Source organism: Impatiens glandulifera, chromosome 2 (genome assembly GCF_907164915.1).
Source record: "Impatiens glandulifera chromosome 2, dImpGla2.1, whole genome shotgun sequence".
Taxonomy (NCBI): Eukaryota; Viridiplantae; Streptophyta; class Magnoliopsida; order Ericales; family Balsaminaceae; genus Impatiens; species Impatiens glandulifera.
The window spans coordinates 54,040,048-54,060,632 of NC_061863.1; the positions used below are offsets into that span (position 1 = coordinate 54,040,048).

At 30.6% G+C, this 20,585-nt stretch overlaps 2 protein-coding genes across 3 annotated transcripts; one reads left to right on the forward strand and one right to left on the reverse strand.

The window, feature by feature from the left end:
- Positions 1 to 4,111: 4,111 nt before the first annotated feature.
- Positions 4,112 to 8,474, reverse strand: LOC124926608 (HVA22-like protein k). The gene is made up of 8 exons (XM_047466863.1): positions 8,291 to 8,474; positions 7,887 to 7,945; positions 7,397 to 7,494; positions 6,656 to 6,707; positions 5,931 to 5,994; positions 5,207 to 5,302; positions 4,862 to 4,934; positions 4,112 to 4,457 (listed from the first exon to the last, which is right to left on the reverse strand). Exons 1-8 carry the CDS (start codon positions 8,324 to 8,326, stop codon positions 4,312 to 4,314), a joined length of 624 nt encoding a protein of 207 aa, XP_047322819.1. The 5' UTR covers positions 8,327 to 8,474; the 3' UTR covers positions 4,112 to 4,311.
- A 2,939-nt stretch (positions 8,475 to 11,413) lies between these two features.
- Positions 11,414 to 19,841, forward strand: LOC124926428 (acyl-CoA-binding domain-containing protein 4-like). 2 transcript variants are annotated; one of them, XM_047466654.1, is made up of 16 exons: positions 11,414 to 11,602; positions 12,599 to 12,787; positions 12,876 to 12,953; positions 13,289 to 13,399; positions 13,479 to 13,548; positions 14,389 to 14,450; positions 14,778 to 14,917; positions 15,303 to 15,429; positions 15,511 to 15,625; positions 16,560 to 16,648; positions 17,414 to 17,497; positions 17,580 to 17,762; positions 18,382 to 18,537; positions 18,775 to 18,834; positions 19,247 to 19,477; positions 19,603 to 19,841. In XM_047466654.1, exons 1-15 carry the CDS (start codon positions 11,462 to 11,464, stop codon positions 19,436 to 19,438), a joined length of 1,797 nt encoding a protein of 598 aa, XP_047322610.1. In that variant the 5' UTR covers positions 11,414 to 11,461; the 3' UTR covers positions 19,439 to 19,477; positions 19,603 to 19,841. The 2 variants fall into 2 exon arrangements, with proteins under 2 accessions (XP_047322610.1, XP_047322611.1); XM_047466655.1 differs by having other exon boundaries at positions 11,469 to 11,602; positions 12,493 to 12,787.
- The last annotated feature ends 744 nt before the right edge of the window (positions 19,842 to 20,585 follow it).

Sequence of the window (20,585 nt, forward strand, 5' to 3'; positions counted from 1 at the left end):
TTAATTAATTTATATTCAAGCAAAATGGAGCTACTCACCCACTAATACAATAAAAACAAAAGAGGTTTTTATTAAAAATGTGTGGACAATACTCAATAATATATATAATCTATTCAACGGAATTATTCTTAGTGTCATGGCAAAAAGGTGTAATGATTAAAAAAAATTTTAAAAAAAAATTAAAAAAAAATACCCTTACCATGAGGGAGGGCACAAAGAACAATTCGAACCCTGCCTCATAAAATTCACTTAGAAAATCCAAATTATGATAGTGCTATTGGAGGGGAGAAGTTTTGGAAGTAAAAAATTCTATATAATATCTCATTTTTTTATCGGACAACATTATTTATGAATAATATGTGCATGAAAAAATTATATTAGGGTAAGTCAATTGTATGTGTTACGAGAAGGAGAAATCGACGACTCGCTTACTTTTTATTGTCGATGGGTGGATAGTATTTTGAGTCTTTTATGGAATATTACAAAAAATTATTAGGTGATACCCAAGTTCTTGAGTGATTGCTGACAAGTTATGATTGATGCGACTGATATGATATGCTAACATATTTGGGTTGTCATTTCAATTATTTTGGAATGAATTATCGAGAAAAATCTTCAAAAATTCACTGATCGTAGTTGTTCGATGCATATTATTATTATGACACTTTCTGATATTCACTCCTGAAAGTTGATGAAGACAGTCGATGAGTTAATCGTTTTTCTCGAAAACTTACGAGATCGATAACCTAATATTGAGATACATGGTTCTATAATATTGTTTTTTTCTTACTTTTGTTTTATTTTTTAATGTCATACTTTATCGTTGTGTTTAAACGATTTTTATCATTTTTAATATACATAAATCATTAAAAAAAAAAGTGATAATGGAAGAAATTTAGGGAGAAGATAGAATGAGAATGACGTGACATCATCTCATTGAACGTAAAAAAGGAAAAATGTGAGGAAAGAAAGAATAGAGAAAAACAATTATATTTTATCAATCAATCTAATTACATCACATTATTCTCTTTCTCATTTCTTTCACAAAATTTTCTACACCAATTATTTCTCAAAAAATAATATTTTATGCATAAATAGTAAGATGCTAATGAGACGGTTAAGAGCAAATAATACATTTACCATCCTTAGATGAGATTGACCAGACCCTCATGTGAACACAATGGAAGGAAGGATATAAATTTTAGCGAATTAATTACAGATAATACAACCAATAATACAACCAAGTTCTTCCTAATTATTACTTATTTTATAATATCAAATGCAACAAATATGCACATTTTAAATCTGAACTCTTTGTCATATATTTGTAGAGGGAGAAACTTAAATAAATAAAAATTCTTTATTATTAATTTTTTTTTTATTTTATTTTATTTTAAGGCTACTTATGTCCTATTTGGATGGGTTATTAGGTATTGTTCTTTTATCTCCTTATCTTATTAATTGAATTAAAAAACCTCATTTATGTCTTTTTTTTTTTATTTTTTTTATTTATGAATTTCAATATATTTTAAGATGACCCAAATGTATAATAAATATTTTAAATTTATATTCAACATATATTCAAATAGAATGCTAGACAAATATAATTCTTAAGGTTCGAAAAAATTACCAACATTTACAATATATCGAAAATAACGTACCATCAAATATCGAAAACATCGATTTATTCCGTATACCGAAAAAACACGTAAAATATGATATAGATACCGAAATTATAATATTTATAAAATATATATATTATTTATTAAATAATAATTAATTAAGTCTTAATTTTTATTTTAAAAATTATATTGTGTCTAGTAGATTTATTTTATTCTCTAAACAAATTTGAAGCTCAACAAAAATATGTGTTTTTGTATCAATAATTTTAAGCATTCATTAAATGACAGTGATGTTTATTCAATTATAGCAACCTAATTTTCTTAAAATAAAATTAAAATATATTATTATTCAGTATATGTAATATCTAACCATTTTACTTTACTATATATATGAAACTAATTATTTTTTAATTAAATATATTTTTTTCAATATAAACGGTATAATATAAATGTTGTACCAAAATTTTGGTAATATATTGTCAATATTTGATATAATCGGTATGATACTTGTATCATATCGAGATATTGGTATATCGAGATATCGGTATAACGAAATTTCGGTAAATTATCGATATGATTTTTTCTATAATTTTCGGTACGATATACTAATACAATCCATCTCTGGTAATTATAAACAATTTTTTTTTCATTTAAAGAAACGGGAATAATCTTTTTTTTTTTAGTTTTGGTTATTATACATTAAAATTAAAAGTGTATTAATTATTATCTAAATTATTATATTATTTTATTTGATATAAAGTATTATTTTGTAGGAATATAATAAATTAATATTTTTATTTCAGATAAACGTCATAATAATAATAAAAAATGTTAAGGAGTTGAATTAGATTATATATATATATATATATATATATATATATATCACACAATTAATGCCTAGCTTGTCTAGTCATAAACTAATTAATTATAGGTTAGTTGGTTGGTCTCCGGATAACTTCTCAACCAACTCACTCTAGACTAAATTATTTTGATTTATGTACAATTAATTTACTACTATATATTGTGATCAATTTCACCTCATATATATCACGGTTGATAAATTTGTAAAAGAGATCCCTCTTGCCTCTTTTAATATGATTTCATAATTTTGATCCACTATTCTTTTTCAATTTCTCTTTTAGAGTATTTGGTAACATAAAAATTGAATCAAAATTTAAATTGGAATGTCTAATTTTAATTATTAAGTTTGATGGAGTACAATTTGAGATTAAGAATTAAAATTTAAATCAATCAATTTTTATTCATCTTATTTATATTTTTTTAATTATAATTGTAATTCCAAATATTTTTTAAACAAAAATAATTTATTAATAAAAAAATCAAATTTCAATTCATAGAAAAAATTACAAAATTTAATTCAATTTTTATTTTTATTTTTACCAAATATATAATAAAAAAAATTAAATATAGTTCTCATTAAAAAAAAATACGATTTAACATGTTAACTTTTTAAATTGAATAAATTAAAAAAAATAAATATCTATTGAAAATGTTAACTTACTAAATAAATAAAAAATAAAAAACTATAGATTTGATATTTTAACTTTTTAATTTAGAAAAACAAAATTGTCAATTTAACACGTTAATCGTGTTTTGAATAATAAAATAATAATATTTATTTTGACAAATATAGAAAAAATAAATATAAAAATTACAATTCCCCAAACTAAAATAATGAATTTAGAATTATAAAATCATATTAATTTGAATTCATTGAAATTTAAATTATATATTTGATTCTTAATTTCAAATGGTATACAAAATCTAAAAATTTAAATTATATCCTCAATTCCAATTCAAATGTCTAACTTTAAGAAGACACCTTAAATGGAAAGTGAATAATGTTTATATATATAATTGTTATGTAAATCATGATCTATACATTTTCTAGATCATTCTAGATTATAGAAAGGTTTTTTTCTTCTTTTTGTAAAGATCATAATTATGATAAAACATGATACCAAATAAGCCCAAGTAGGAGAAACATGTTAATGAGTTGAGTCATATTATAAAATTCTTTGTTAATCATATGTCAAATTTAAAATAAAATGCACACAATTATGCCTAGTCATAGATTCATTAATAATTAGGGGGTTGGTAGGATAACTGCTCTACCAATCTATTAATTAGATATACATTAATTGTTAAGTTGTCAATTTCTTCACCAATTCATCTTCCCCATCTTCCCATAGACAAAATTGATGTGACTAATTACATAAAAAAAAGAATGAACTAATAGCAACTTAATTAGCTATGGCTAATTATATTTCTGTATTGCTCAAATTATCATATTTATTGATACTTAAGAAGCTAGTATCAAGATAAGATCAAAATAGAATAGTTATTGAGACAAGCATTAGAGGAAGCCATATCAAATATTGAATATATTACTTATCATACAAAAACAATCTCATTAATTTTCTTTTCTTTTTTTTAAATCGTCCCTCTTTCTCTAAAGACATTTGTGAGACAATAATTAAAGATATTCACTAATTAAAATTTCATCTAAAAGTAATATGTTTGATTGACTACATTATGCCTCAAACAATCCAAAGATAAAACTACACTGATATAGATATTTAATAATAGTAATAATAATAATAAATAAATAAAAACTAACTTCTCCCCTCAAGAAAATAATATCCAGGAAGAACACGATTTCAGCACATTAGTCGACATTATCAGGATGAATAATGTGCTCAACATTTGGACCATCAACTGGACCATTGATTTCTTCTTCAGACACACTAGGTTGTATTGGACCTTCGATTGCGCCAGCAACAGGCCTTGGCTCTGGTTGAAATATATCACCCCCTATTTGATTCATGGATTCAAAACATGGATGGAAAAATCATCAGTTAATGCATCAAGGAAGAAAATAGTACTGGCTTGTTTTGTTATACGCATTTTTTTATGTGGTACATGGTTTTGAAAGATCGACATTTGCTATCTTTACCAATATTGTGACCGAGATTGTCACAAAATACTAGTTTCCAAATATGTTATAAATCATCTCTATTTTATTTTAACTTGCAGGATTATCAAGATATTGTAAACTAGGCAGGTCTTAGTTGTTTTTGCTGAGAATGTTTTCTTAGTTTACTAGACGACATACCAGTCAGTCAAGATTCTAAGAAGATCAGCTAAAACAAAACCAACATTTTCAGTTAAACTTTAAAATGACCTTAGTAAAACACCATATTGAGTGAAGTACTAACCCAATGCAAGGATCTTCAAAACAATTGTCCTGACAAGTTGTATTTCGCCTTGGTGTAGGGTAACAAATTTAACCTGCAAATTTATATCATAATCAGATCCAGATCATGTAGCCTACACACAAAAAAAAGAAGAAGAACCATTGAATAGAATCCCAAAGTGTATTACACAAATTACAAAAAAATAATATAAAATTTGGTCTCAAACATATTTTTTACATTGTCATTAAATTTCATATCATTTAAGTATTTTTTGTATTTCTGTCTAACTTATATTTTAGACATCATGTTGTTATTGTAATCAAATTTCATAAAATATTAAAATGCAATCAGAATACAAGACTTTACCATTTCAGAATGTAGAAAGCCCACAACTTGATCCAACCTTCCTTGATGTCTTGTAAAGAATGGATGCAGATGATTCATGTACAAATATTTTGCCCCCTGTAAAGTCCAAAGAGTTGCTCATGACCACTCAAAAATACGAACTTACTGAAGACTAAACTGCCTTCATAATTCATGTACTTTAACAAAGTACTTTTTTGCAAAATACAAGATAAGCAACATTTTAAGACCCTTGTGAATGGTCCATTACCTTATGAATAGCAACCAAGCAGTTATAGAATCAGTTAAAGATTACCCAAACGCTAGACATTTAAAACAGTTACCTAATCATATGATAGTTCATAGTCTTGACCATTGCAAAAAAGTGCTGATCTCCTTTTTATTCATTAAGAAAATGACTCTATTGATAAAGAGAACTGACTCTAATCATCGACATGCTAATGTCCTAGCAAAACAGGGGAAGGCAAAAAATTGTATCCAAATTACGGTAGCATAAAAAGGGCTTACAGAAATGATTTTTGGCTTTCATTTTTCTTTATCTTTAATATAAGAGAATTGAGTTGTAACTGAAAAAATATTCCTCTTGATAAACTTATTAATAGTCAATTACGTAAATAACAGATGCATAAATAAATAAATCTAATGTATTGAAATATAAACTGAAGAAAGGAAGATAGAGCCTAGAGGACATTGGGAAAAGGGAGAACAAAACTCTGTTGAAGCTTACTTCAGTTGATGGAAGCTGGAGCCAAACAAGAAACGCAAACTTCATGTGATAGTAGAAAGGAACCCTGATTAAACACAAGGAAGAGAAACTTCAAGCATGCATATTTCTCTAAGGATAAAAAGAGGAGAACAAGGAAAATGTAATGCAGTGCGTGCAACGAAGTTAGGAAAATGGTAAATTTGTACTCTCTTTTTAACCGGGGCCAATTACCCGTGTACTATCAAAGGTGCAATACCCTTGAATTTTCTATAGTTCAGTGCAACATTGACTAACTGTTAAATTGTGTGTAACTTCCTTTAACAAATTTAACTCTTTCTAAGTGGATGTTACTCATCCATCATTCATCAGAACAGAAAGGGATACATTTTGACTGAAGTAGGAATCAAACTTATAAAAGTGCAAGGGTGATGTTGGGCCTTTAATAGTAGGTGGGTAATTTTGACCTAATTAAAAAAATACATGTATGGATTTACTTTTTTTATAAAATAATCGCACACTACGATAAAAAATTCTTTTTGAAATATTAAGTTTGTATATAATAATGATGTCGGAAAGGTGACTTCTAATAATACAAACAATACTAGTCTTGTATACGTGACATCAACCTTGTTCATTGAACAACTCAACCCCTACACCACACTTATTTGGTACAATAAAGGATATAAACATCATTGGTGAGGTAAAAGCAAAAGAAATAGATGCTGACAAGGAAGACAAAAATTTACCAGGAAACGATCTTGTCAGTGAAGCTTTCAGCAATAGTAAAAGATCCATAAGCTGCAATAGTTTAAAGTGGTTCAGATGAGAAACCAAAATTGAAGACAAATTGATGTAATTGAGAAACCCAGATGATTTCAGAAGCCCTAAACAATTATATCAACATTAGGAAACTCTCTAATTCATAACTCATTATATCTTACCCAAGTTTTCACATATTCAGGTGATGTTTTTACAGAACAAGTGTGATTAACAACAAAAAGAAATATCCTTGGAATCCTAAACTGCAGAGAGAAACTCCAAAAAATCTTAAGTTTTAAGATTATAATTGATTTTTAGGGCTCCATTTGCAACATCACACAATAACTCATGAAATGCAGCTTTCAACTCCCTTCTAGAACAAAGTATTGTAATTTTACAACACTGGTAAGTGTAAGGATTGTATTAGTTGCTCTAGCATGGACCTTCTTTGGAGTAGATAAGAAAAAACAAACAGGGAACATAACCAACCTGAATAACCATGGATTGCTTCCAAAGCACAAAATATATAAATATCGAAGATTTAAGAAGATGTAAGAATGGCATAATCTAGTGAAATATGTCCTGAAAATTCTATAAATGCAAATCAAGATAGTAATTTCTTCCTAGTGCACAAGTTTTAAAAGAGTAAAAAAAGAAAAAGCAATAATTATTTCCAGAGACAATAAGAAGTCTGGAGGCAAATATAGTAGCTAGCTGTACAAGCAGACCTGCCCAGTAAATAAGCAATCTTTGTTGGTCGTGTTGGTTTTTTGTCTCGATGGCCTTAAATGTTGAATATACTGGCAAGACAACCCCCACGGAGCAGCTGTGAGAACCACATTACATTAAACATTAGTATGAATTTGAAGTATCTTATAATTAATTTGATGGTTTCCTTAGAACATGATATGACATATAGTCCTTTCATCAGTAACCCAAAAAACACTCAGTCATAACAATAATTTTGTATACAAAAAGCTTGCAAATGTGAATATCAATAAAAGAAGAAATACAATGACAATTCATAACTAGCACGACGAAGATAACAAAAGTTCATATAGTTGAATGCTAGTCATTACGTTAATACCTAACAAACACTTATGAGAAACTTTACGACATAAGTAAACCTAATTTTGAGTTGCAAGAGAAAAGAATGGTTCATTACATAATCATATTGAAAAAAGGAATGTAAAAAGAAAAGTAAAATTGTTAGCTTACCATGCTGTACGAATAACAACGTTAGAACCAAGCGGGTAAAGAAGCAGTTTCAATCCCACCTGTTATATATATTCCATGGAAAATAGATAAGTATGAATAAATTTGTTCAATCACATTCATGACGGAACTTATTGGACAAACAAACATATATGATAGGTATCTCTCAAAGGAACTACTAGAACTTCAAATACTTGTCATCAGAATGTATTTAACTCAAATATCGATCAGACATTGATCAAATGAATGTGAATTCAAACCTAAAAGTGCCGCCGAATCATTTAGGAAGTAGAATCAAATGCAATCGATGGAAAGACAACAAAAGTAAAATCAATTTTCCGAATCCTTGAAAATGAATCATGTGACCGAAACCTATAACAGCAGTTCTCTTGGAAGAGAGATCTTACCTCGTTAGGTATAATATTAGATCCAAAAAGAGACATCGGAGGGTCGGAGTAAAGAGAAATCGGGAATCCCTCCGGCTACAAACAGCCTCAAGTTCTACGGCGGGAACAGTTAACGGATATCACCGCCCTATCGCGAAGCCGAAGATATATATATATATATATATCTTCGGATATCTTGGTAACATATATATGATTTCGAATCGTCCTCTATACATTTATTTACATATTAACAACTCTTAAAAAATAATCATTTTTTTTTATTTATCTTAAATTTTCAATGACAATTTTCAATTACGGAATTGTCAAATTTTAGGCTCATGATTTATTTAAACCTCTTTCAAATTTTAAAATTTGGGCTTAAATAGTTAAAATTATATAAAAACAAGTATGTCTTCATTATTTATTATTTATATAAAAACAAGTATGTCTTCATATATATCAAATAAAAAGTTAAAAATAAAATATTAATTTTTAAATAATAAAAATAGAATGGATGTTAAATATTACATATTAAAAATAAATTATATCAAATATAAATATTAAATATGTTATTACATTATTTTATGATTAAAATAATGATAAAGACAAATATTTATTATATTTTTAAAATTATAATAATTATAAAATAATAATAATAATAATAATTTGTATATTAAATAAAACCAAGCATATAAAACAATAATATTTATATTAAATAAAAAACATAATGTATTTGTGTTTGAATAGTTCATACAATATATTTTAAAAAACAAACATTTGACAAATTTTCTGTTATATTCAAATTTGATTAAATTCAAAACGAGTCATAAACTAAAGAAATATAATAAATTTTGTAATTAAAATTATTAGTTACTGAATTTATATATATATATATATTAAAATTAATAATATAGTATTAATGTAACGCAATTGGGATCCTATGCGATCATTGCCCGAGGTGACCCTGAGTGCCTTTCACAGGATTAAAAATGTAATTTAATTATTTATATATTTATTTATTTTAACCATTTCAGCCCTCTTTTTCTATTTATTCGTTTTTCAGCCCCAATGTTGCACTCTTTTAATCATTTAATTCCATGGATATTGTGGCATTACATTACATTACTTTACTATGTAGCATTGGATTATGAATCTGTACCGATGATGATAGTAGGGATCGAATGTCTGAGGAATTACAAGTGGTGAGGAATTACAAGTGGACGATTAAGCAAGCTTCCTTTAAAGTCCTTTTTACCCATCTCTGTATAGACTAAACTATCAACCGCGTTCTCAAAAAAAAAAAAACTATCAACCGCTTTCTTTTAACTTACTTTTCTGTTCCAGTTAGGGCCACAAGACAAGCAGATCTCCGCAGGACAGTAACCTTATTAAGTGAGTCTTCCACCAGCTGTGAGGTTGAGGTCTCTAAATCGATTTAGGAAGGTTGATCTCGAGATTGACTTTCATTATATGTTATAGTTCAAGAGTTCATACACTGGTCCCAAGTTTTCGATTGCTCCAGTTCTGGTAGAAAAAAATTGATATATTTTTGTTGTCATAGGTCTAGTTTAAAAAATTGATAAAAAAAATCGTTTTTTTGTGAGATTTGAACCCGTTTATATATTGAACTACTAAACTATAACTTATTATGCTTAAAATTATAATAAAACTAAATAAATAACTTACTATTTTTAACAAATGAGCTGCCCTAGGAGGGCTTGTCGGGCTTACTCAGAGCCGGCCCCATCGGTACATGTCCTAGTTGATGCCACTGCTGCATCCTCCCTAGATATACACATGGGTAAGATTTATCTTTTAAACATTTGCTATTATTTATGCCTTTTTTGTTTTTGGATAGGAAAATGCAAGAAGAGTGATCTTGATTGATAGTTCAATGTCTTCTAGTGAACTGAATTGGGTTTTCAAATCTGATCAAATAAGTGTAGAGCAAAATGTTGTTGTTACACTAGTTTAGACAATGGTCTAGTTACAAAGAACCTAAGGTCTCAAAGATCTGTGATCAAGGTTAATTGCAGTCAACATTGTAGACTTGAAAAACATTTGGAGTTGCCATCCCAACCTTGGAAGAATGGTGCAGTGCAGATTGGAATATTGATGTTATTCATTGCTGTCTTTGTGTATACTTGCTTCTACCCTCTTTTTTAAAACGTTTTGTAATATTGAAAGACTCAAACTCATAATCTTGAGAACATGTTAGTTGATTTTATTGTCTTGCTTCTATTACATTTGACAACATCTTCAAAGACTTATTTGTTAAATAATTGTAATAAATAACTACTCCTAAGTCTCTTAAGTTAGTTTTGTTACAACATATTATGATTTAAAATCAAGAAGAAAAAAAACACTAATATACCAGTAAAAATAGAAAATATAAGAATATGTTTAATTTGATGAAGTATTTGTCTCAACTCTCAACTAGACTATTCAAAATTTGAATATATAATTAATTATAAGTGAAAACATTTTTAAAATATATATTTTAAGCTTTTCAGAATTGGGTTGACTTATCCAAAGTAGAAAAATATAAAAAAAAAAAATGACTGCCCTAATTTCAGTTAAATAAATATTTCAAGAATATATGATTTTTTTTTTGGGTCTAAGTTTAAGTAAAAAAAACTCAAGAATTAAGAACGAGGATATTTCAAATTAAGATATGAAGTCTAAATAATGGAGATGTTTTCTAATTATAATATTTGATTCTTAAATCTTAACGTAGAGTATAAATCAGATTTTTTTTTTATCGATATTATCGATCTCAACCAGTTGACCAACTACATTTCGTTTCCACCCTACAGCAGTATTTGACTCACAAACTGGATTGAGTCAACTTGCGAGTTTGACTACCTTGGTTTGGTTACAAATACAATTTTCTTTCGAATTTCGAACTAATCAACACATAATTTAATATATATTTATATTAAATAAAACTAAAAATTATACCAAGATTAACAAATAAAATTTATACTATAAAAAAAAATATTATAGCAAACGATTTTCAATATAAAAATTGAGATTTTGCATTTACAAGTTTCCAAATAGGCTCACAACTACAAATGCATGTTAATAATACTTGTGATTCAAAGCACAGATAAACATTACATCTGTGCAGTTTATTTATTATATCTGACAATTCATTTCGATCCGATCAGAAAGTTGAAGCAGAAAAAGAAAATGGCGACGGCGAGGGGAAGCTCTGGCCTCGCGTATCCTGAGAAGTTGTACGCAGCTTCCACTTACGCCGGCTTCGACGCGTCTTCGACCTCTTTTAAGAGCTCCAACTTCTCCGGCGACGTCGCTTTGCATCTCGACCAGGTTTGCCATCGTTTTCGTGCTCAATTTGCTGTCTGTTGCTGTATGATGAGTTTGTAATAGCCTTGATTCAATCTGGTGCTTCTGAAACTGGATTCCAGTATAATTAGCGCTCTTTCATTGATTTGATTGAGGATTTGAGAGAAAGTGACAGAAGTTGTTCCAGATCTGTGTTATAGGATTTGAGATGTTTATGTGAGAAAATGCAGTTTATTGAATATAGTTTAATGGTTGAGAAATGTATTTGAAGCCATATTGGTCGTTAAATGTGCCTAGGAGATTATGAAATACATTACGTCAGGGACACTCTTTGATTTATGTTTGGAGGCGGTGACTTGGGCGAAATTCGTAGTTGGCACCTATATATGGTAGAAATTTGAGAAATTGTGGAAGCATATGGATGTGGTATCCTATGGTAGAAGCCTGAAATTGGTCTTCTCCTCTTCTTGATATGACCATTTAGTGGCTAAATATTCGACAATCAATTCGGTTTTGCCTTACCTTTTTCTATGTTCTCTTTACTCTGAAACACATACTTCAAGCAGTTAAAAATAATACAATCTTGATAAATTCAATGCACATTATTAGTCAGGATTTCCTAATTTTGACCATTTACATGCCATAAATTATGTCACTTTTACAGGTACTAGTTGCATCACCATAATCTTGGTTTTACATTGGTAGTTCCTGTTAAAAGTTAATTTTGCATCCATTGAAGAGATTACATGTCCAGCTGACTGGCCCATTGTTTCTGCAATCATGTTATTTCAGCTGTAAATATGTTTGGGTTACATTCTATACATCTTATAACTCTACTTGCATGGACTATATGACCCAAGCTGCAGAGAAACCTAATGTTAAAAAGTTGAACGAGATATGCCTTGATGTTGCAGGCAGATGTCCTATTGCTTTGCAGAAACTGCTATATCTTATGTGGGAATTCCCACCTGTTTCTATTGGGGGTTCCGTATGATGTATTCCATTTTCTGCATTCTGTAGCATAATAAGGAGGTTGAACCAGAAAATAGAAATGCTTTCAATGAGATAAAGACCATCCCTGCTGAAAATGGGAGCATAGTAGAAACTCATAATAACAATGTGTTGTTGGAGGGTCTTGGTTTTATTGGTGTTTATGATCAGTGGGTTGCACCTCAAGTACTTGGTCCACGCCCCAAATCCAGATATGAGGTACTTATTGTTTCTTGATTTGTGGAATTGGTATAAATTTTTCTTTCTGGACTCTTCATGCTCATCTAAAAATATCCCAAACATGCAGCACGGTGCAGCTGTTATTCATGATAAGATGTACATATTTGGTGGAAATCATAATGGTCGTTATCTTAGTGATCTCCAGGTATGAGAACTTTGTAAGAAGTGTCATTGTAGACAAATCTTTGGGGTTATTAATAGTGTATCATGCTTGGGTATATTCAAGAAACATTGTCAATTGGTTCTCATTCTAGTTTGACGAACTCACAAAAGTTCTAAGATTTCCTTAAATAACTGATTCAGCCTTTATTAACTCCATGATTTTCCTCTGCTTTTTTTTCAATATTTTTCATATCTTGTTAGATAATCATTCTTGGACACAGTATTTGTTCAGGAAATAAACAATTTGGTATATCATTCTTTATTGCATTTGCTTAAATTTATCTATGGTATAGGGTTTTCATGTGAGGACTGATGCAGGTTTTGGATTTGAGAACTTGGAATTGGTCCAAGATTGAACTTAAAGTTGGTGATGAGTCTCTGGAATCTTCATCTCCAGTATCAGTTTCTGCATGTGCTGGTCATTCATTGGTAGGCATAGAAAGATTATCATGATTACCTTGTCTGATTCCATGCCTTTATTGATAGTGAATTGGTTTGGCAACTGTAGGTACCATGGGGTAAAGATAAACTTATTTCTATTGCAGGATATACTAAGAATCCTTCTGAATCTATGCAAGGTGTGATGTCTTTCTGCAGATATTACTTTTTCCAAAAAAATCTATAGTTCATGCAATCATGCCACTTGGGATATTCATTTGAAAGCAGTAAGTTTTGAAAATCTGAAGTTTTATTCTGTTAAGATCTCCAGTGGTGCAGTTTTTTGTGCCTGGAGTTGTGTATTTATAAGGATGCTAATGGTTGAAAGGAAGGTAGATTGAGATGCTGTTCATGATTGAGAATCAATGTTATATTGTCATGTGTTAATTATATTCTATAAGGCCAATGAACCATTTAATGGCAATATTCTATAAGGCCCACTACATAGAGAGTAGTATATAAGGGGTAAGATTAGGTTAGGTTGAATTATGATGAATTGTATCCGCAAAGGAAAACTCTATGTTCCCATCCCTTTCAATCTATTCTCACCTAAATCTTCCACCATCCCATCTCCTTCTATTACTCTTTTATCCCATCTCCTTCTTGGTTTGTGTTACTGGTTTTTAACCATTACATATACACACGGTTAACCTTTCTCATTATACAGCAATGTCAGACAGGGAGAAATAAAATTTCATGTATAAAGACATAACTTAGATTCTATGATGTAAATGAGATCTGAAGTTAATGTTATTGTATATTCTGGTCCCTACTTTATCATAATAGAATACCAAGTAGTCGGTTTTGCTTCCTTGCTTTGCTCTTGAGGTTTTTTCCATCCATGAGGCAGGATAACTTTGAGTTCTAACATGGTTCTACAAGCTATACTTACACTAGTTCTCTTACAGTTTTCCTTCAGAGCTTGTACTGGCAACACTTCTTTCAATTTTGATATTTCTATTTTTTTTTTCTTGTTACAGTGAAGGTGATTGATTTGCAAACAAACACTTGGTCAACATTAAAGACATATGGGAAGCCACCGGTACAATATGGCATTTTGATGATACATTCATTTAATAGTTATGACTGATGAATCTGTGATAGCAATACAGAATTTACTCAATAAACTACTTACATGTTTGCCCAAAAAACCCAAAAACTGTTCCTACTATTTCACCCTTCATACAAAGAAACATAACTAAATTTACTTAGGTGTCAACAAGATCTTGATCTTTCTACTATTTAAGAAAAACTCAGATGTGTTTATTTAGGAGACAGAAAGTTCAATCAATTTTACTTAGTTATGGTATATTTTCCTCAGCATTAAATCCTAAGATGCTTATAACTGTTTCTTTACATTGGTTCATAGGTCTCACGTGGAGGCCAGTCAGTGACGTTTGTGGGAACAACCTTAGTCATATTTGGTGGCCAAGATGCAAATGGATCTCTTTTGAATGATTTGCATATTCTGGACTTAGAAACCATGACATGGGATGAAATGGATACCCTGTGAGATTTTCTTTCCAGAACTCTAGAGCTAGTTAGTTTCGTTTTATGACTTATTAGATGCAAAATTACTGGGAATGTGAAGTGACACAACCCAAAGATTGAACAAGATTGTTGATGAATCCCAATGTTGTCCCCCTTCTAAGTTTTGAAGTCTCCCAACCATCTACTTTTGGATGTTTAAATAGACTTGCTAATATTCGTTGTATTAAGACATATCTAAACTCGGTAATGCATGTTATACATGTGAGTTTTGCTTTTCTTAAGAGCGGTTTAGCATTTAAAGCAAAATATTCTCTTACCAAAAAGTTATGATACATGTGAACAGTTTTGGACTTGTTGAATCCACACAAATTTTCAGGTTTTATAATACTTTCTTTTTCCACAGGGGTGTGCCACCATCTCCAAGATCTGATCACACTGCTGCTGTACATGCTGAGCAATATCTTCTTATTTTTGGTGGGGGTTCACATGCTACTTGTTTCAATGATTTGCATGTCCTCAACTTGGATACTGTAAGCTACCTCATATAGTCTTATTATTGTCCTCTTCAGCTGGAGATTTTATTTTAGCCAAATGCTTTATGATTATTGCAGATGGAATGGTCAAGGCCTATACAACAAGGTGAAATTCCAAGTCCTCGTGCTGGCCATGCTGATGTAACAGTGGGAGAAAATTGGTTCATTATTGGTGGTGGTGACAATAAGAGTGGTATGTGGTTCAATTTTGGGATCTGGTTTGCACATCTTGGCTTGTTACAATGACTGAAATATTAGTATGTGCAAAGTGCAAACTACATGAGAGACACCAACCTACATGGAAAATAAGTAAATGAACAAAACTTTCCAGTGAAGATTTCATACTTGCAAGTTAAACTAATGAAAGACCATAACTCTATTTACTTTGCTGATCATGGTTCTGAATTCTGATGCCAATTGTAATGGTAGCTCTCTAAAATGCATGTGAATGGGGATTATATGCATCTTTATGCCCATTATTGGGCTATCATAGCTATACTAATAGAGTACCTACATAGGTAATCATAGTTCACAATTCCAACTTGTAAACAATTCCTCTCTCGTTGATCTAAGCATTGTGTTGGAAAATTGTATAATAATGACACTTTTTTTTTTGAAAAAGGTCAACTTTTATTAAGCGTTCAAACGTTACAAAAGGGAAGTAAAAAACAAAACAATAAATAAGAAAACAACATAAGAATTTTAAATGCCAATAAGATCAAAAAATTATCATCCCGTACAAGCCCTTCTTTTTCGGATTGAGGCGAACGCGTGTAACATAAATCCTTTGAGAATGCATGATGCAGAACATTTCACTTAATTCACATAATAATGACAACTTATGGCATAAATACTCTATAAACAGATGCAGTATGATGAGGGTGTTCTTCTCATTTTCATATGAGCTCCTTTATTTCCCTTTGGTGTACTTCTTGCAATTTGAGTAGAATTTTTTTTTCTTCTGCATTGTGTATGAAATGAAGAAACATAAAAGATTGTTGGTTGCCTGTACCTTTTAAATTAGCATTTTTGATTGGACACTGTTTTTGTTGATGAAGCCATCTTTTGGATTTTCTGGGATAAAAAACACTTCAGATGTTTTATTCACCCTTGTTCATTTTTTGCAGGTGTCTCAGAAACTGTTGTCCTCAATATGTCGACACTAGTCTGGTCTGTTGTAACCACAGTTCAAGGCCGTGTTCCACTTGCTAGTGAGGTAATGAGATAGAAACTTATTAGCTATTCCAATCCTAACCATGACTATAACTTGCCAGCTTTATAAAGAATGATCTTCAATTTGGTTTACATGACATCTTGCCAGCAGAATTGGACATTGTTCTAAACCTAATCAAATTTACTATCATTTCACAACTTCCCTTTATCTGTAAAGAGTTTACTATGTTCTGCATGTGTATCTTCCAGTAGAATGTATTCATCAGTTCCTAAGAAAACATCAAATTGAATATCATTTTGGAAAGACTTCCTCTTGACTAAAGAAATTTAGCCTTCTTATTTTTTTTCAAGGGGTACATTTCTTATTTTAAAAAAAGAAGAAATGTCCCCCGTTTTGTGATTATCTTTACAATCTGTGAAATCATACTGGATACAATAACTCAAATTCTAAGCCTCTCCTAGTAATCGAGATCTGTGGCAGTAGTTCATTGGTTTCCTCTCTAGTTATCCTTTGGTTCCTTTCCCCTTCACCACAAATTATTTATAAAATTATGCTGTTTAGTGTCTACAATATAGATTATTATATCATGTTTGCATTATCTAGATGAACGATGTTCTCACATTGTTGTAAGTATTGGAGGAAGGTGCTCTTCTATATGTTTTCTTTAGCTGAGCACTCTATTACTGCAAAATTTATCTTAAAGTTCAAAATTTTCTTTTGTAATGTTTTATTTTATCTATAGTCTCCATTATCACTTCAGTATTATTACCCAAATAAAGCAGATAACAGATTTCCCTACCATTTCAGGGTTTGAGTTTGGTCCTGAGCTCCTATAATGGTGAAGATATACTGATATCTTTTGGGGGATATAATGGGCAGTACAGAAATGAGGTTACTGCAGTTTCATCTGTAGTTTCCAGTTTTGTTGAGTTTTTCCAATTCTTTGTTCTCATTTTTTCCATGCTGCTTTTAGATTAATGTCCTCAAACCAAGCCACAAATCAACTATGCAATCAAAGATAGAGACTCATGTGCCAGACAGTGTTTTCGCTGTTCATAATGCTACAAATCCTACAAAAGACTTGGAGTCTGAGCTTAAATTGCAAGAAGGAAAAGTAAAGGAAATCATCATGGACAGTGGTGATTCAGATCCCAAGGTAGTAAATTTTGAAACAAATAGAATAATATTTAAGGGTATTGAGTGGAGCTGCAATTACAATTACAATTCAGCGTTTCTTTACTCTGTCCATATCATTGTTTATTTTATTTAAGAAAAAGACCATTAGCGTTTGGTTAGACATGCAAACAGAATTTTGGGCGTAAAAAAATTAGAAGCATTGGGCTTGAACTTCACAATATAATAACAAATCATGAATATATGCTGAAAGTCTTAGAAATCTGTAAAGAAAGTAATTGAAATTATAGTGAATCAATTCTAAAGCTTGTGACACACTTCCCAGCTGCTCAAGGGAAGAAGGCAAGAAGCTTAGTCTGTCGAACATATACAACTTTTATGAACATTATTTATCAACTAGCAGCTCGTAGTAATTTGAATAGATCATCTTTTCAACAAAGAAAAGAGAAGGCTCATAATTTTTGCATACACAAAATCTAATTTGGAACTGCTCTGGAATTTCTTGATATCCATTTATGAGAAGCTCCAGATGGAGCTGATTCTTTTTAACCAGACCTTATTTTCTTTTTGGCATTATTCCTTCCTCTCACTGGCCAAATCCTTTATCATATTTCTTTGTTCTTGTCAACCTGTCCATGCAGAGAATCATAAGCCAAGAGAATAGTGAAGGCCCTATAGCTTCCCTCAAGGCAGAGATAAAAGAACTTGAAGCATCTATTAGCACACAAAATATGCAGTGTCTTCAAATAAAGCAAAAGTTATCTGAAGCCGAGACGAGGAATACAGATATTTACAAGGTGAGTCATTTAAATTGATAAAATCACCATGGGAGCAGTAGATTCTTGTTAAAATATTCAAAGGAAATCACTATTAAGTATCTGGTGGGCATTATCTTCTACTGTTGTAACTGTTTTTTTCACATGTTTTTGACATCCTGTGCTTGGGTGAAATCTAGCTGCTCAAATATTTGGTACAACAAATTCCTTAATCTTGTATTTTAGTCCACTCTTATGCAAGGAGAGTTTATATTGCAGGAACTCCAATCTGTGCGTGGTCAACTGGCTTCTGAGCAGTCAAGATGTTTTAAACTCGAGGTACATGCTAGTACTTGACCTGTAAAATAGAGCTGTACAAATGGGATTTTTTTTGTCCATTCATGATCACCTAAGGCTTGCTTACCTTCTTTGAGAAACTCTATATGATTCGGTCAGAAGCACTCCCAAGCAAGTAAAATTGTAATTCTAATAACTAGGAGCAAGCTTATCGACAATCCCTGCTCTCCTCCATGCTTGAAGCAAAATCTTCACATACGAGAAAGCTTGTCATTCGTGACCTTGAAATGACATTTGAGAATCCAAACCTACTGCAACTACCATGAATCTTATTACCTAAGCAAATCTAATTAGAGCCTGGGGTTAGATGTTATATAGGTTATATATATTTCTATTGTACAAACCTAGGCTTTGATTGATACGATTCACATTCAAATAATTGGTGGGGATATAGGTGGACGTTGCAGAGTTTCGACAGAAGCTGCAAAGCTTGGTCGTACTGCAGAAAGAGCTTGAGCTTCTACAGCGACAAAAAGCCAGTTCCGAAGAAGGTGCCCTCAACGGGAATAGGCAATTAAGATCTGGTGGCGTTTGGGGTTGGTTTGCTGGAAGTCCTAATGACGAAAATGAAATAAACCGCTCATGAAAACAACACCAAAAAGATAGAAGTTGGCCATTTTTATAAGTAAGTCTTGTATATATTATTAGAGTTTTCTAGATTAAATGACTAATAATAATATTGAGGATATTTTAGTTGATAGATTTGATTAATTAAAACAGGCTCTTATATCTTTTGTTTGTTTGTTACAGATCTCACATAATAAAGATGGATGCCATATTGGATTCTTGGCCATAAAATACCAATATTGTATGTATGTATACAAGATACCACCACTTCACTTGTCCTTTATTTCATTATGTTTGTTTGTAGCTTTTATTAGATTTTGTTTTGTTTTGTTTTGTTTTATACTTTTAATTTTATTTTTTTAAGAGGAAAGACTATTTTTCATTAAACCACGAGCTCATCAGTATTACCATCAATCTTATTATACTTAAGTTGTGATCATACGAGTTAACTAGAAAGAAATAGAAATAGTTAGTTACATAAAAGGCCCAGTGATTGATTGAGCATATTCTATCCAGTTGGATTATTAATAATAATAGGTACCGTTGGGTACGGAAAGAGGGGGGGGCGTACGGGAAAGACGTTTGCATGTAAATACATACAGTTGTCGTCTTTTGACAACTGTCTGTCTGTGACCCAATGGCAACAAGAACATTAATAACAAGTCGATTCCATGCAAGCAGAAGCCGCGTACGTACGTTCCTTTGGTCGGTCGGTCCTTTTCTCTTTAATATTATTATTATTAATAATAATAGGGTCCATTTCTGTGGATATAATCTAGAACAGAACAGTGCTAAGTCTAGATCACCGAAATCATATGAAACCCATCCAAATACATCAATGTGAAAATGCATGTAAACAAAAAGATCTGTCAATCAATAAAACTTTTTAAGGAAATTAGCAGCTTCTTTTATGCTCTTAGCTATTTGGGATTTGGATGAAAATTAATTAGGTTATATTTAGATTTAAAATTTTTATAAAAAATAAAATATAATTTTTTTAAAATTTTATTCAATAAATTTAGGACAATATATTTATTTTCCTGATGTTCTCCTCCCTCCACATAACAGATTGATCGATCAGGTGCTCCGTCTCAATCCAAGCCTCGAACTCATTGTAACCACCCAATAATAAATCTAAAAAATGGTAACACGTACAAATTGTTTTA